This window comes from Rhyacophila brunnea, unplaced genomic scaffold (genome assembly GCF_057557595.1).
Source record: "Rhyacophila brunnea isolate RB1 unplaced genomic scaffold, BYU_Rbru_1.0 scaffold_6, whole genome shotgun sequence".
NCBI classification, from domain to species: domain Eukaryota; kingdom Metazoa; phylum Arthropoda; class Insecta; order Trichoptera; family Rhyacophilidae; genus Rhyacophila; species Rhyacophila brunnea.
In genome coordinates, this window is record NW_028233276.1 from 36,821,443 (window position 1) to 36,839,137 (window position 17,695).

The 17,695-nt window shown below is 31.6% G+C and overlaps 1 protein-coding gene across 1 annotated transcript in view; it reads left to right on the top strand.

Annotated features, from left to right (window-relative positions):
- The window catches only part of LOC147065620 (glutathione-specific gamma-glutamylcyclotransferase 1), a 52,344-nt gene extending 34,853 nt beyond the window's left edge, over positions 1–17,491 (top strand). The window contains exon 3 of the mRNA XM_085956651.1: positions 15,120–17,491. Coding sequence (XP_085812777.1) covers positions 15,120–15,602 — 483 coding nt within the window. The 3' untranslated portion in view covers positions 15,603–17,491. The remainder of the gene's footprint in view (positions 1–15,119) is intronic.
- The last annotated feature ends 204 nt before the right edge of the window (positions 17,492–17,695 follow it).

A 17,695-nucleotide genomic window follows, 5' to 3' on the forward strand; every position in this document is an offset into this window, starting at 1 on the left:
GCAGGGTTTAATTGAATTTTAAAAACTTAACAAACACTACCTACACATTTAGTCTTAGTTCAATGAAAACAAATACGTTTGACTGACAAAGTTTAGTGTGCACTATTTTTGTCAGATCTTAACAGCCTACCTCCAACCTTCGCCACTGGTAAACACTGACGGACGTCGAACTTAGGCGCCTCCTGCGAGGGTTTCTTAATATACTTTTCTTTACGAGGTATGGTTATTTATTACCCATCCGCCAAACCCACTACGTGTCTACGACGATTTGTCGTCTGAACCTAGGCTAGATAGCATGATTTCATCCATTAATTATTAGAACATTTAAAATATTATAATTAACTGATGAAAGCGTATTTTATTGTTTTACGTTATTAGTGTAGCGTGTCCGGAAACTTGTACGTATGCAGTTCGCCGTATCACACTTCAACCGTGAATTGTTGTATCGGGAAAAATATGGCCGTATATTAAAGACCGTCCAACCTCTTTGGATCGTATAGTACTGACATAAAATTCATGTCTAAATAAAACACGGTTCTTGTCGGTTTACACTTTACAGGAAGCCAGCAGCAAACAAATTTCGAAAATAGCCATATTCTGGATTATTTGTTAGGTTAGGTTGTCATTCTTGAATTCATGAATTTTGCCAAAATCAGCTATGGAAATTGAATTAAGCCGCGAAGCATTTAATTACTATGTAATAACATGCTAATTATATATAATGGTCCCCTAATGAAGACACAACAGCTGTGCCGTCAGCGGTGAATGAGTTGTTCATATTGAATCTAATAAAATTTGAGACCGTATAGACCAGCGATACTCAACCTGCGGCCCTTTAAGCTTTTATGTGCGGCCCGAAACACATTTATTATCAGGAATTTCGTATATGTTGAGATTCGTTTCGACTTTGACGCACAGATAGTGACACCCGAAGAGGATTGTCATTATGGTCCACATCAGATCTGGTATAAGAGTGTTGCTATTGCACACGATTAATTTAAAAAAAAAACACGCATAATTTTTAAAATCTCAAAAAAAATTGTAAAAAAGGAGGGGTTTCATGATTTTTTTCGTCACACCAGTAGTGATGCGGCCCGCGTTACTTTACAAATATATGTATTTGGCCCAAAGAAAAAAAAGGTTGAGTATCATTGGTATAGACCAGTGGTCGGCAAACTCATTAGTCAACAGAGCCAAATATCAATAGTACAATGATTGAGATTTCTTTTGAGAGCCAAATTTCTGAAACCTAAATTATATAAGTAGGTACACTGTTTATTAACTTAATAAACTTTAGTTAAAATTCTAAGTCTTAAACTATAGGTAGGTACACTGAATAAAACTTGATAGCATACGTAATAATGTTATGTATTGATGAAAATTAAATTGTAAGTAAGCTATCCATAAAATTAAATCATGACAATCACTGACCAACATTCAATGTGAATAATGGCCTTGCATCTCCTTGGAAAGTTTGGGTATCTAAATCAGGTTTGTATGTTGTTGTTTTTAATTTTAAGCACGATTCCAGGTTCTCATCAATAAGACGACTTCTCATTTACTCTTTATTTTCTCTCTAGAAATCTCTTTACCAATCATAAAACTTGCTATATTAACATTATTAGAAGATTGTATTGAGTAATTAAATACAGAACTTGATTTTTCTTGACTCTTCTAAAGTTCCTCAACTGCTTTCTTCCTTCCAGGATATTTAGTTCCGATAGGATATTTAGTGCGAAATGTCGCTCTAAATTTGAATGCGCTAATTTTTCCCGACAAACAATACAGGTCAGTAGGTCATTTAAGCCTTGAATAAACGTCTCGGCCCATTCAACTTCACGGTTTTCTTCGGTTCTTTGTAGCCATGTCAAATAGGGCAGAGGGCATTTGTGGCAGAGCCGCACTCAAGGGGCCAAAGAGCCATATGTGGCTCGCGAGCCGCGGTTTGCCGACCACTGGTATAGACTATAGTACCTACACGGTCATATCTTTTTGATAAGAAAGCTCACGGCGAACTGTGCCACGGTGAAATGTTTTACGTACAATTTACATGTAACCGCAGTGTAGAATTATATTGCCTTCGCATACAACGATGAATGTTCGTGAATGTGTCTGTGTTTTTTTTAATAAACCTTATCTTTGTAAATAATATGTATAAACTCGGGAATATCATTATTTGTGAGAAATGTACCCAGTACCTACTGTATTCAGAAAATAAAGAAATAAAAATCTTGTGCATCACTGGCCTATGGCAAAGATGCGCTGTTTATTTCCAATACTAGCCTTTCAAGCAGGCCGAGTGCCCGGACTTGAACTCTGAAAATTATGGCAACCCTGAATATTATCAACGTTCATAATAAACATAAAAGTGCATGACTGATTGAGTATGTATTTTTGTACTGTTTGTTAATTACTTAGGTACTATTCTCGTTAACCACAAATGATTGGAAATCCTTGATCTATATAAGTAGATCAGATATTTGATCTAATTTGTCTCTCTCGAATTCGAAGTTAACCGACCACATCTTGGTATTGCAAATAAGCGCAGTCGAACAATTCGACTTCCGTAGTAGCTATCATTTGTTGTCAAGTAATTTAGAGCTGATTGGTATAAGACTGAACTGTCTGAGAACCGAATGTCCTTACAGAGTAACTTACTATACAATATACATATTAACTATTATTCAATTATTGCTATTATTATTAGCCCGCCAATGGAAATTGGTCCACTTCCAGTGACGTGCGTACCCAATGGCGGCTCGGCAACTTTCTATGTGGTGGGGTTTAGCCATTATTTATTAAATATACACACCTACCTACTTTCTCACATTATGTACCAAGCTACTTATAATAATATGATTTTATAAATGAGGAAACGAGTATTTTTTCAGAATAAATAATATTATGATTATCTGAGTCGTTACTTAATCACATCTAAAAAGCGTGCTTAAAAATATTTACTTGATTAATAATAATACTTATTGTAGACTTATCATTACCAGTTTTGAACAACAGCATACATCGAGCATTTTTACACACTTAGGGGTCTTTTGATTTACTCCCCAGTATGCGTATACTAACGCTAATGCATTCACATTCTTTGTAGAACTAGATTTGTACCGCGGCGACGGGATGTGACTGAGTGACCCACGGTCAGCGAAACTGAGCGAAAAATAGACACCATAACTTTCTTAATTTGTACACAGGTGTCACTGTGAAATAGAGCGTATTTAAATTAATTATTTTAATACCGCGTTATGATCATTATTTGTATCTTATTACTATTTTATTTGTATAATAATTATAAATATCTATAAAATTGCGACGGGTTTAGATGGATTAAATAAATTAAATAGTTAATTTAATCATGTAACTAAGTAGGTATATTATGACAATGATAAAAATATTAGACGTATATTTTTGACATGATAACGATGTGGGGATGGTCCCTACAGACCCTTAAGGTAGAGCCGCCCTGTGCGTACCTAAATATAATATTATTAGGTGCCTTATTCATTGTGTTAATATTTAATTTATTCTTCGAATGTTTTAAGTGTCAATTTTATAGGAAACTGTACACACTTAGTGTGGACTATTAATTAATAATATTCTAATTAATTGTGCTTGTTGTATTACATTATTACAACATTAATTGATAATGATTCCAGAATGATTTTAGTTCTTATAGTTGAATCGGTAACTTTAGCAAGAGTGCATCCTTTCTTTGCGGCATTTTTATCTTCGCCAGAGCACACGGCTAAATTTGTGTTTAAGTCAGGGCTCGAAATGGAACGGAGTGCCGTACCGGTTCATAAAATCCTCAAAATTATCGCTCCGTCACATGAAAAAATAATTTGACCATCTGAGCCAGATAGGCCATATAATAAAAATTCATAAACACTTATTTTATAGAATATACATAAAATTAGATAACTATGTTAATCTTATCGGAAAATTATTGAGCGCTTCGATTCATATTTTTTTCTATTTCAAGCGCTGATTAAAGTGCGCAATATTTTTTAATTTGATAATTAAAAAATTAACCATTAAGGTGAATAGGTACTCCACAAATCCAAAAATAAGAAGCTTTTAATTTGAGGCATTTTTTTTTTGATAATTTACATTTTAAAGTAGGTATTTTTAAAGCATCTAAAAACATTAAAAAGAAAAATATATTTTACTTAAAGTCAAAGAATCCCTTCTTATTATCATAATTGAAGGGTGTAAATTACAACGGTGTTAAGTGGTTTGAACATAAAACAAAAAAGGAGAAAAACTGTTTATTGAAAAAAAATCCAAGAACATATTATATATACCTATTATTTATATATTTATATAATTCTATACATGATACTTAGTTTTAGTAGTAAAAACCAGTATTTGATTATATTTATACAAAACATTGGAGAGACATTTAAAAACAATATAAATAGAAAAGTGATAAAATTCTTAGCACCTTTGTAATTTCCACCCTTCAATTATTATAATATGATCATGTATATATTTTAATTTTAGTTTATTTTGTTTTCTCTAACGTAAAGAAACGACTTTTTACCATTTCATAGTTTTAATGTTTTTCTAATATTTATTAAAAAAAAAACATCGATTTCATAAAAAAATATAAGAAATAATAAATGTGTATGCTTCAAGGGTAACGCCAAACATGAAAGGTTGGCGACCACTGCTCTATGATATGATTCAGAAATCAGTTCATGATCCGGTTGCGGTTTATAGCATAAAATTGTATTTACTTTTTTTCCCCAGTCTGGTTTCTAATTTGTCTCAAACCCATTATACATACAATAATAATAACGATAGTCTGTTCTATATAATTATAATTTATCGTGTATAGTTGCCACTGCTGAACTGACGATACTTGGCCAACGTTTCTTTCAATTCTCAGAACAATATATTTGTATAGGTATAAATAGCTTTGTAGATTAAAAAGTAAAATATGCTTTACTTATGTCATAATGATCTGTATTTTTTATTAACGGTCTTAAATAGAATGAAAGTTAGAAATTATATGACAATGTAGTAAACACATATTAAGTATGTTCTTTTTTCAAATTTATTTGTATCTGGATATTCCGTATGGTTAACACTAAGTCTACCAATTACATACATTGATAAGCATGTAACTTTCCTACTTTCTTTTTTAGTATTGCCCTAAAATTAAGCTTCTACAAAATTGACAACACATTATGATACTAAGCCTACCAATTACATACATTGATAAGCATGTAACTTTCCTACTTTCTTTATTAGTATTGCACTATAATTAAGCTTCTACAAAATTGCCAACACATTATGATAATGGCATATTTTATATGGCCAGAAAAAACGAGCTTGATGGCAGACACACAACTAAATAATATATTAAAAAAAAAAAAAAAAAGATATTTGTCATAGGTATATGTTGGTACCTACATAATTATTGATTGCATTATATAAATGTTGATTCAGAGAAGGCATTAGAACTGTTGCATGTATTATAATATTTTATATTTTTTTATCAACCGAATGGCACAGTTTACTTCCATCAAGTGCGTGAGACACAATACCAAGTGCACTTGATTGACTACTTTCTCGGCTGTCATTATCTTACTAATATGTTACTTTTTCTGAAATAGTTATGTAGAAAAAACAACAATTATAAATTTAGTAATTGACAACTTGGTGAAAAAATATTGATGATATTAATTTACACATAAAGACATGATAAACATAATATTTGTAGGTATATACTTACTATAGTATTTTTTTCTACATTTAGGACCGTGACCGGGATCGGCTAACAACCTTTTGAATAGGTCGATTTTATGTAGATGTACGGGATCAGATACACAGCACTGCAGTTGCAGTGCGTCAACACAGGTCTTACTTGATTCTAAATGCATCCGATTAGAATCTCCAGTTGGATAAAAAAAATCAATCTGCGATTCAAATAGTATACATTTGGAATCAAGTAAGTAAGACCTGCGTCGACGCGTTGCAACTGCGGTGCAGCTTGTGATTTCTCGACTTTTTTCGATTCTTGGGAATTCGAAACAATTCTATTCATTTTTATTTAATTTATTATGCAAGGAAATATTTGTTATCGACGAATTTTTACAATAATTATTGTTCGTTATTTGGATTTTTCCGTGCACAATAAAATTTTAGCTTTCCGTGCTAGCGAGTTTCCTTTAAAAAAAAAAACTTTTCCGATTTTTTCAATATTTTGTAGGTCTCATCCGATCAAATAGGTACTCAATGTACCATCAGCGCTCGAAATGGAAAATTTTACGAACCGGAGCGCTCGATAATTTTCCGAAAATATTAACATAGCTACCTACTTAATTAGGTATAATATTATGTATATTTTATAAAAGTAAATGTGTTCGATTTTTTTTGTCAGGTATACGGCATATCTAGCTCAAATGGTCAAAAATATTTTTTCCAGCGATAATTTTCGAGATTTCATGAACCGGAATGGCGATCCGGTCCATTTTCAGCCCTTTGTACTATGTACCTACACATGTGATGAATTTTCGCGAATTTATAAGAATCTCATTTACAAATCAGTATTTCTCAATAATTTTCATTCACAACCTCCAGTAAGCGATACCACACGAGTTTATTGAGCTCGCTAGTTGGATTAGAACGCATGAACGCATAGAATATATTTAATAAAAAGCACCCAGTGTCAATAGACGCAATAGTGAATAGACAATCGTTACTCATATCATAATACTACAGCGGATAACCAAAATCAACACCTCGAACGTATGTTCAGAAACGAAAGCATATGGCGACTACATATTTAATAAAAATATTTAGAAATCATCTTCTATTCTCATTTTAATGAGCGTGTAGTACTTTTCCACATTGTGTCGATTTTTCTGTCAAATTATCTGCCTATCAAACAAATTAACAATAATTATTGGTATAGTCTTGGGGCTATATTTCTGATAAATGGACATGCTGACCTTTTTACATATAGGTAAATTATATAATTATGTTATAATCGTAAATATATATTTTTAAATTTGAACACATTTGTCCCTAGGCAAAGTGACATCTTTTAAGAAGAAATTAAATTCCGGTCCCTTTCATTTTAGCCTGAAATTTCGTTCATTATTTATAGTATTTTTTTTTTGTAAATTATTATTAATTTAAACATAAATTCTGACATGCACGCCATGCTTGCAGCGTGTATTAAATATACTTTGTAAGCGCTGCAGGCGAATCAATCTCCATTTCACAACACAACCCTAGTCCAGATCAAGACCATATTCTGTATGCTCAATGTCTCCCATCCGCTTCGTGAAACAAAACTTCAACTTCATTTGTATCAGAACATAATATTATTATTAACTGTTCGTAAATATTCGAATATAAATGTTCGGAAACAATTTTATTACAAGTTTCGAACAGTTTGTAGGTATATAATGTTTAATGTTCACCGAACCGATGTATCTTGGTTAGACTAGTAAGGCATTAGGTACTCCCAAAAGCTAACTAACTCTCATTTTTCATATATTTTTACTGTTCTAAGCAATGCATCACTTACTTACTCCATTGGACATGACTGGATACATCCAAAAATTCCCTATAATAATTATGTGCTATAATCTGAGGTATAACCCTAGAATAGTCATGACCTGTAAAATAAAAAGTCAGACTTTTTGTATGCTAAATATTTCATCGCAAGTGTTGAAAATAATTATATTAACATGTCACTTGGTTATAATATTTTCTTTTTTTGAATTATTTTATTCTTAAACTGCTACCCTTGACATATTAATATGCTTTTATAGTACGTTTAGTACCTTTTTTTTTTAAATATGTATTTCTACTTTGCTTGAAAATTACTCATAAGATTGTAGTGCCATGTAACCTTGTCGATTCAATCAAAATGTTGTGCATTTTTCATTAAAAAAACATTGTTTGACTTTTGATTATATCTGGCGTCTTATTTTCAAAAAAATACTTACCATGCAATTTTCTCGTTTGATTGATTGCCCAAATAAAACTGGTAGAAGTATTTGATATGTTAGAATTAGATCATGTATGTTTAAAAATACATAGGTAGGTACATACTTATTTTAAATTACCTGTCAGCTAAAATCAGTTATTATTCTAACAAAAGATAATAAATGCACACGTACCTAGTGCAATTAATTTGGTAGGTCAAGGAGAATGTTATATAGGTACACTAAAATAGTATTTTTAGATGTATGTATGTTCTCAATTTATTATCTGTATTCTTCTGGCTCAATGGACTTTATCTTATTGAATTAAAATACCTACATAATATAACATTGGAGCAAATATTTATTTATAATTTATTGTGATATTCATTATTTACATTCATTGAACTGTGCACAAATTATTAATTATTGTTTTTACTTTTGTTCGTAGGTACACTGTCCCATATTGTAATTTTTTTTATCTTTTAGTGAAACCGTGCAAGCCTTTTATATTTCGATACGGTTAATAAATATTGATGAACGCAAACACAGACTAGTCACTAGCTAGACAATAAGTCTAAGAGTTAACAAGAAAAAAACACTGTCCTTCTCAGTAGGTACATAATTAAATGTATTTAAGAAAAACGGTATTTTTTTGTAAAAACAATTTCGATTAGAGTTGTAAAATTTAACGTTTTTCCAACAGGAAGTCGACACTAAGTAAAAAACTTTATTGTCATTTCCTACTATGTACAATAAAATTAAATAAATAATATAACCGTTATAGTGGAAAATCCTTGTACCACCTAATTACTTTTCATATAACATTGGTCGATTTCTCATCAATACTGTTTGCAGGTTTTTCTGTAGTTTTTCAAAAACTTTTTTTCTCGCGGATGTCAATTGAGGGTAGCAGCTATGCAGAAACAAGTCATTCCACAATTTTAACAAAAATGAGTTATCGTTTTTAATACAATCTAGTATTTTTTTCTACATTCCGCATACACCATACAGCCTCCCTTCATACAAAATAATCCATAAAGAAATGATCGCGAACATGCCACCTTCGATTTGCAGAAAATAGTCACACCATACTAAAATAACATAATTTTATTATTCTATGTAACTCCTTACAACTTAGTCACACTCATAGATATAATAAATACTTATTATCAAAAAACTGATTCATGCGACCCTTTCCTGTGGCAATATTTGACACCAATCCCAGAAAAAATTAAGTGTGATTAAATTGGTTAATGTTGAGTTTTTGACTTGATATCTGCCATTTAGTTACTTATGTACCTTCCCACTATTATTTTTTGACAGTTATACCTACACGTTTTGTCAGCGAAAGTAGTGTATTTTTAAGAAAACCTGTGATTTTATAAATAAAAAATATTAAAATATTAGAAAAATACGTGTATTGGCTTTACGAGGAACACAAGATAAGTTATAATAATACCTTCTTATTTGTATAAATATGAAACAAGTAGGTACACATTTATTCATCAATCAAAAGAGTTCTACTAAGTACCTACATGCGATATTTCCAACAAATTATTTCGGTAGCAGACATTAAAAGTATTTTTTATCCGTAAAATTTCTTTTGTTTTCATTATACTAATCTAGTGATTGTAATTATGTATAATAATCACGTAATCATGAGCTTTTGTCCATTGACACGTTTTCGAATAACGTACTTTCGTAGGTAAAATGGTCAGATAGTAAGCGTGGAGTGGTGAAGTGAGGGGTGCTCCTCTAGATCAAGCCATTGTCTATCTCATTGATTTGAAAGATATCGAATCGATTCAGTCTATTTCTTCATTCTGTAAATGCGTCCGTATTTCACGCATGTGAAATTGCGGGCTATCGCTAATAATATTAGAAAATTATTATTAACTTCAGTCAATCAACTCAGTTTCGAGTCCGTTCATCAACTTCTATAAATATCAGCGTTTCCGAAATATTCAACATAGCGCACCCCCATTTCGGGAAAAAATATAAAATTGTATTTACCTATAATTGGATTCACATAATTTTTAAACGCGATTAAACCAAGCACGCGTACCCCTTTTTCACTACACAGTTTGGAAAATACTGCTCTAAAGCTACGAATTTATATTGTAATTACATTACTATTCATAATGCATTGCTTATTCACGTGATTGAGAATTTAGTTGTCATAGAATTTGTGTTAATGTTTTATTTCGGACGTCACCGCGATATCTTCGAGTCACTGACATTCCGTCAACATACGTAGTAAAATTCCTATTTAATCAATTTTACAATTAATTAAATAAAATTATTTTTCTCAAATCTCAATTCAATCTTAATGTTATTTTTATTTACATCCTTGTAAAGAACCAGTTTCTACTAGTTTTGAAAAACGATTTATAAATTAATAATTTCATTATTATTAATAATAACGTGTATTTAGCTTGTTATTGATCCATAATGATGTTGTCGCGACTCGTTAGCAGGGCCGCTGCCATAGGTGCAGCCGCATGTGTGCGGAGAGAAACTCTGCTCTCAGTTTGAATCCAATATTTCAATCTTAAGGATAAGTTTCCGAAAAGGATGACTTAACTATAGACTATACTGACTATAGAGTTAATGAATCCTTAACCATAGACTACTTTTGTTATGAACACGCCCCCTTCTGTATTTCCATTTACCACTGACAGCTGCTGTCAAAATAAATTCGCGTGTCTATAAAACAGTCCATACACTCAAATTCATTTAACAATTATTTATCTCAATATGGATATAGATAGTGTTAATTCGTTTGGCATGTACTTGCAGAATATTATTTTACTTTTTATACGCCAGCCCGCAGAAGTACAAGATGCCAGACAAAATGACACTTGACGCTAGTGTTACCATGTTAGCCAGATTCAAACACCACTATGCGGGTCGCCCTTTTGTTCGGATGCCCGCGAGTGCCGCACATATTGCCCATACGAATGCGGCGCCCCTGTTCGCTAGTATTGCTTTACCGTCATCTCATCTCTTTATAATATGGTTATTTGTTATTTCGTGTTGAACTTTGTTTTTTAGATTATAACATTGGCAATTATTGTGATAATACTAATTATATGTATTAAAAATGAAAACAAATAACGCATGTTTTATCAAACAGGTTGATACTGGATTTGTATCCAGGATATTAATTAAAGAACTCGTACAATATTATTTTATGATAAGCGCTACTTATTAATCGATGTTTTTATGTTTGCAGTTTTAAAATTTATGGTTATGTAAATGAAAAATCTGGATATTATCATATGACATACAAAAAATAGTTTTTACGTAAAGCAAATGGATTGATTTTGATTACCTACCTAGTTACCTACTTCCTTTTATTAGATTTCGTAAATAATTAAGTGCTATAGTGATAGTCAAGTGAACCATTAAAATATGCATCAATGCGATTTCTTCCCGTGCATTAGGAAATAGGCGGGAATGTGTTTATTATTTACTATTTATAGATCATTATAAATCGTCAGGTGTTCGGATTTAGAACTAAGCTTATCGCAGTGTAAAAAGTATTGAATGATTATGTCAAATGTTAGCATGTGGCGCCCTCACTCAGCGGACAAATTATACTGGTAGAAATACGTAAATAAAAAGTAGACAAATGTACACAATGCAGTCTGATTTGGTTTGAATGTAATTTGACCGCGTGCCCTCTACCGGTACCTCACCTTACCACACCACCGTTGCTACGTTATTACGTCTTTTTTATCTTTACTTCGGAACGTTTCATGAAACTATTAAATTTATAACAATAATGTGAAATCGGTTGTAAAAGTTTCATCAATTCGGTCTATAAGCACTGATCAATACTTTTTTTATTGGTATATAAATAGATGCAGCAATAGCAATAGCTGGGTTGAAGTGAAGAACTAAGGGCATTTAGTGGTAGAATACGTGGCAGGTACCATGAAATTGAATTGGTATGATTTACTGAAGAGTGTTTTAATTTAATCTAAAAACATCAAAAAGAAAAATAAGTACATATTTTTTTCAAATTTCAAATTCAAATATGGTCACAATATCGAAACTCGATTCGATATAAATAAAAAAGATTTCAAGTTAAACACATTTTCTTTTTTTTTAATGAAAAATAAAACCCATTACAAATTTCTTTTACAGATACCTACGTTTTAATGATAAACATAACCATAAAATAATATGTAAGCAGGGCTCAAAATGGACGGCGCTGTTCCGGTTCATAAAATCCCCAAAATTATCGCTCCGTCTCCTGGAAAAAATAATTTGGCCCTCTGAACTAGATAGGCCATGCAACAAAAAAATCTAACACTTATTTTTATAAATTACATATAAAATTAGATAACTATGTAAATATTTTCGTAAAATTATCAAGCGCTCCGGTTCCTAAAATTTTCCATTTCGAGCGCTGTTTATAAGTAATAATAAAACGAGACCCTCTGACGAACTACATTTTATAATGGTTTTCTTCCTAATGTTTTTAAATATGCAATTGATTCATTAAAACACTTTAAAATGTAAATTATCAGATAATTGTAATCAACCGATATAACTAGTACCATTAGGACAGTTTAATGCCTGATCAAGTCCAATCATTGGGTGTCATACTGGTAAGTATGACACCCAATACAAACAATAAAACTGGGACATAAACAATAATTTCTTACCTATCCTGAGCCTCGCAACTGGGTCATGTCACATCCTGTTGTTACAGCTCTTGTGTAATAGATAATTTCCAGCATTTAATAATCCTAATAGGGGTCGGCAAACTTTTCTGTAGTTAGTATAGTTTTAAAATTACATGAGAATTGATAACAAGTTGTAATATTAATATAAAATGAAGAAAATCTCCTGAATGCTACTAAAATTAATATACAAAACATATGTTTCTTCACATTGTATAATGTGTAATTATATTGAAAATCTAAATAGGTAAGGCTTCAGCCACATATGCAGGTGCCTTGCTTGGTGGCTACGTGGTAGGTGACATATCCTAGTGAACGAACGCACACTATTCAATTGCAATGGCCACACTGCACGGTTCGCGCATCGTTACATGATTATGAGTCACCTCGTCAAGTCGTTTCAAGTTATGTATGTTCAATATATGCAATGTTACATTCTCAAATCTTGCAAATTATTCGTTGAATAAAAGAAATGGTTTATTAAAAATTGTTAGCGAGTTCAAGTATACATTATAACTAAATATTTAGCGAGAGCCGGACATCGTTTGGTCATTAAGGTAATTAATATTCCTTGATTTAAAACACAAAAACTGATAGTCAATAATAACGCAATTTGATAAGCATTCATGTAGGACATACTAGTTTAAATTATCGCAATTAAGTAGGAGGCTTGTAACTTAATTGTTTAAAGCATATTGGCATGATACCAGTGGATATACGGGTTCAAATCCCGTCGAGCATCGTATTTTTGTCAAATGTGATTTTTTTTTAGTCGGTATAATATATCTGATGTGTTTTCAAGTTATGTATGTTCATTAGTCATTAAGTTTGATTTTGACGATTCACATTTGGTGCTATGAATGTTTTTAAGGAATGGTTTGTTAAAATGCACTAATAAATATAGACTTTCTTTTTGGTATTTTCGGGTGTATTTATTTAACATCACAAAATGAGTAAAATGTCAACGACAACCTTGTTTTTGCTGTGTCTAACGATGACTGCCATGACAATAACAAAAATGCACAAAATTCATGTGCCTAATAATATGTATACTCTCTATAAAGCAGTTGCGAATGGTGGAAGTATGCCGTTAAGATCCGACATAAATAGTTATACATATTTGTTTTCATGGAATTAATTGTAGATGGTGTCAGTTAGTTTTTAAAATTCAATTAAACCCTGCGTGAACCAGAGTTGTGTAGTTTTATGAATATTGTAACCCTCAATATTTTTATAAAATAAAAGTACAATAAATTTTATTATTTTTCAAAAAAATTAGTTAAGAAGGTACCCACATAACAGGGGTACATACATAGTATCAGATATCACAGAAATAATAATGTGGCAGTACTTCGAAAGTAATTTGAACTCTCTCACTCCATTTTCTATTATTCTCTTTCCATGGTATATTTTTTGCTGTCATGTAACTCTTGCGACAACAGTTCACACTAGAATGATTTCAACAGCATATGCATATGTGTATCCATTTCATCCATTTAAAGTAAGTAAATAATAAAAAAGCTTGAACATTTTTAAATACCCACTCTGTATAATTTTACTTTTTGTATTTCCTCATTATAAAAAAAAACTAGTAGTTCTATAGTAATTTTATAGTAGGAACTTAAATCTCTTCTAAGTATGTTATAAACTATATAAACATACAAACCATAGAGGTATTAAATAAAAAGAGGGGCAAGAAATCGGCTTTCCCATACAACTAAACGAAGCAAGCCAACAATTTACGAGAAATAGCAACGCGATAACAAAAAATGCAGGGCATCACGGAGGATTTACTTTGGTCATTATAACGTACCCATATAATATAATGTTAACGAGGAAATTTTGCCACAAATTGATTACCAGCCTGCCTCACCATACTTTTTTACCATACTAGCCTGCTTCACCATACTTTCATATAACCTGCCGCCCCTAGATACAAACCAAATCGCGTTTGTAAAAAATGTATTTTTTATAATTTTGGTAATTATCCGACAACTGATGATTTGAAAAGTATATCAGGTATACTACCTGTCATTTCTTCTCTACACAATACATACCCATACCTTGTATCAATATCAATAAAATAATTCTTAATTTATTAATTGAATTATTTACTTTAGAAAAAAACATTATTTAATGAAACCAAAGTATATTAAAAATAGGGCAAATTCAAAATCCAGTAAAGTAGTACTTACCATTTATTTATGTTATTAATCTTCTGCATGCCTACTGTTCTACCTACAGTAAACGCTGAATTTACCTCATGCATATTATGTACAGGTACTAAATTCCACTTTAACTGTGAGGATTAGGTAACAATGGCAATGCGATATTACTACTATCTTATTGACGTTCTTAACTTAAATAATTGAAGAGAGAAACAAAATCTGTTTTTCACTTCAAGCAAAGTGCGTCATTATTTTTAAAAATTCAAGTTTTGCTTAATATTTTTTTTTCTTTATTTCAGGCTGTAACTTGGGGTCGAGCATTTGAGTTCGTCGGAGACGCAGCTCTGCCGTACCTTCAACAGCGGGAATGCCGCCTTGGTGGATATGTCGTTCACAAAGCCTTCTTCCACCCGACCGGCACGGAACCGTCCATTCCAGCTCTCATATACGTGGCGGTACCCGGAAACCGGCATTGGCTAGGAGAAGCTTCCCTCGAGTCGATAGCGCACCAAGTCGTAAACACCAGCGGAGCGTCGGGCCACAACGCCGAGTACGTCCTGCGGTTAGCCAGATTTATGCGAGAACACATCCCGGGAGCCAGAGACGACCATCTGTTTGCGTTGGAGCGAATAGTCAGAAGACATGCGGCAGCTTTGAAGATGTGCCTAGTGAGACTGGGCGGCGATCCGGAGCCTCAAGTGCCCGCACCGCCCAACTCCTCTGACAATTACCAATTCAGCAAGAGACTTCCTGAAAAGAAACTGCGTTGCCTCAACATGTGAATCGTACTGCGAGTGATAGACTGGTATGATTCCGAAACTCCTGTGATCATTAAACTATTCGCAGACCAAGTCTGTAGAATAGATTAAGTTATCATTAAAATGTATTTTTGTCTTGGTCTCAATGAGTATTTTTATATTACTTATAATAATAGGTAATAAAATATGATATTTAATGCTTCCAATATTAAACGCACTTGTAATTCTATGTATCCTTGCATGGTATATTGATAAATTGATAGTTGAAAATTTTTTCTAGAAAAAAAGGCAAGCATCCTGTTTTTTTTAACAAAGAGTCATGTAATTTGATGCTGTTTTTAGCTTCAGAAACATAACTTGTTTCTTTGTTGTGACAAATCTTTTTTCATTGATGCAGAATATGAAAATTTAAAATATAAAATCACTTTTAAAACTCTAAACTGATTTTTTTAAATTCGAGGAATGGTAATGGCCTATCTCCACATTATTATTGTGTATTTATCTCTAAAAAAACCGAAAAACACACCTAACCAGTACAGTGAACATCAATGTGAGCATAACACTTTCAAATTTTTTAGGGTTTGTTTATGAAACTTGTATATCGCCTCCGTTCTGGCAGAACACACTAACTGGAGAATACTAGTTTTGAGTAATTTGACTTTGAAGTTGTTAAACTGTTTGAAATGGTCTATCATGTGGGATTATTAAGTAATCGTAAAAAGGATGACTTTAAAATAAAGACTGTTTATTTATTAAGAAGGTTTCCAGACGGTAAGTTTGAAATAAGGAACATTTTGGTATAACTAACTCAATATGTCATTTTTTCGAATTAGTGTCTTCTGTCAGAACAGTGACAATATTATACCAATTATTACTATATTTATTACTTCACTAGACTTCAACTTCTATATCGAGACGTACATGTTATTGCGGCCGTTTCTGAAACTAAAACTGTTGTAATACCGCCAGCATTCAAAAAACGCGTGGCGTAATACTTCAATCGCAAACAGCACCATGACGTAAATGTCAATAATTAAGAATTATAAACTATTATAGAAAACGAATTATAGAAAAAATTATAAACCAAAGATGCACCTCAGCAATTTTAAAAATGAAGTTATCAATTTATCATTGCCATCTATATATTATTGTGGAAAGCTGAATCTTAAAATTTACTAAATTGTACTGTTTTATTTTAAATAAACAGTGAATCAGATATTTCAATGTTTGTTTCATACTAAATATATAAATACCTGTTATTTTTATTAACTTTATTATGGTATCAACGTTATCATTCTCATAGTAATAAGATTTTTTTAAGATCCAAATGTTGTATTGGTTAATTCAGTCTTTTGCTGGATTATAACATTTTTCTACGCTTATAAAAAAATTAAATCCTCACTCTGTACGCATTATACTATTTCAAGATTTATTTTAATCTGATACGCATGGATAAAACTCCATTTCAAAAACAGTGGGTCGACTCTTGACTGCCGACTTTTATGTTTTAAATTATTTGAGAAATTTACATGTTGCATTACTTTGCATTAGATTGCAGCTATGTGGCCTGTGGTTATTCTAAAAATGAAATTTGTATTCAATACATTGTAAACTAGCGTATAGAATTAATTTTTAAATTTATATACCTAATGAAATTAATTGAATGCTCCAAAAAATGAAAAGTATTATCGCTTTATATTATGGATTCTTGCATACTTTATATTATAATAATATTTTTCCTTTCGAAAAATATGCATAAATCATGTATCCTATACTTTTTAAGTAAAACAATAAATATTTTTATAAAGCGTAGGTTTAAAATATTTATTATGGGCGTATGTCTCTATGAAAAGAAAAGTAAATTGATATATTTATGTAGTTGCTTACAAAAATAAATTTCATAAACTATTCACAACGAGAATTTTTATTCAAACTTTAATCCACCTTTTCCCCATATAAACTAACTTTCTATTAGTTTTAAATTACCCTCCGTACCCAATTGTTTCGGTTACATATAAATGGTACATATAATATTTCACCGTGGCACAGTTTGCCGTGAGCTTTCTTATCGGAAAGAGATGACCATAATACTATACGCCATACGGTCTTTTATTAGA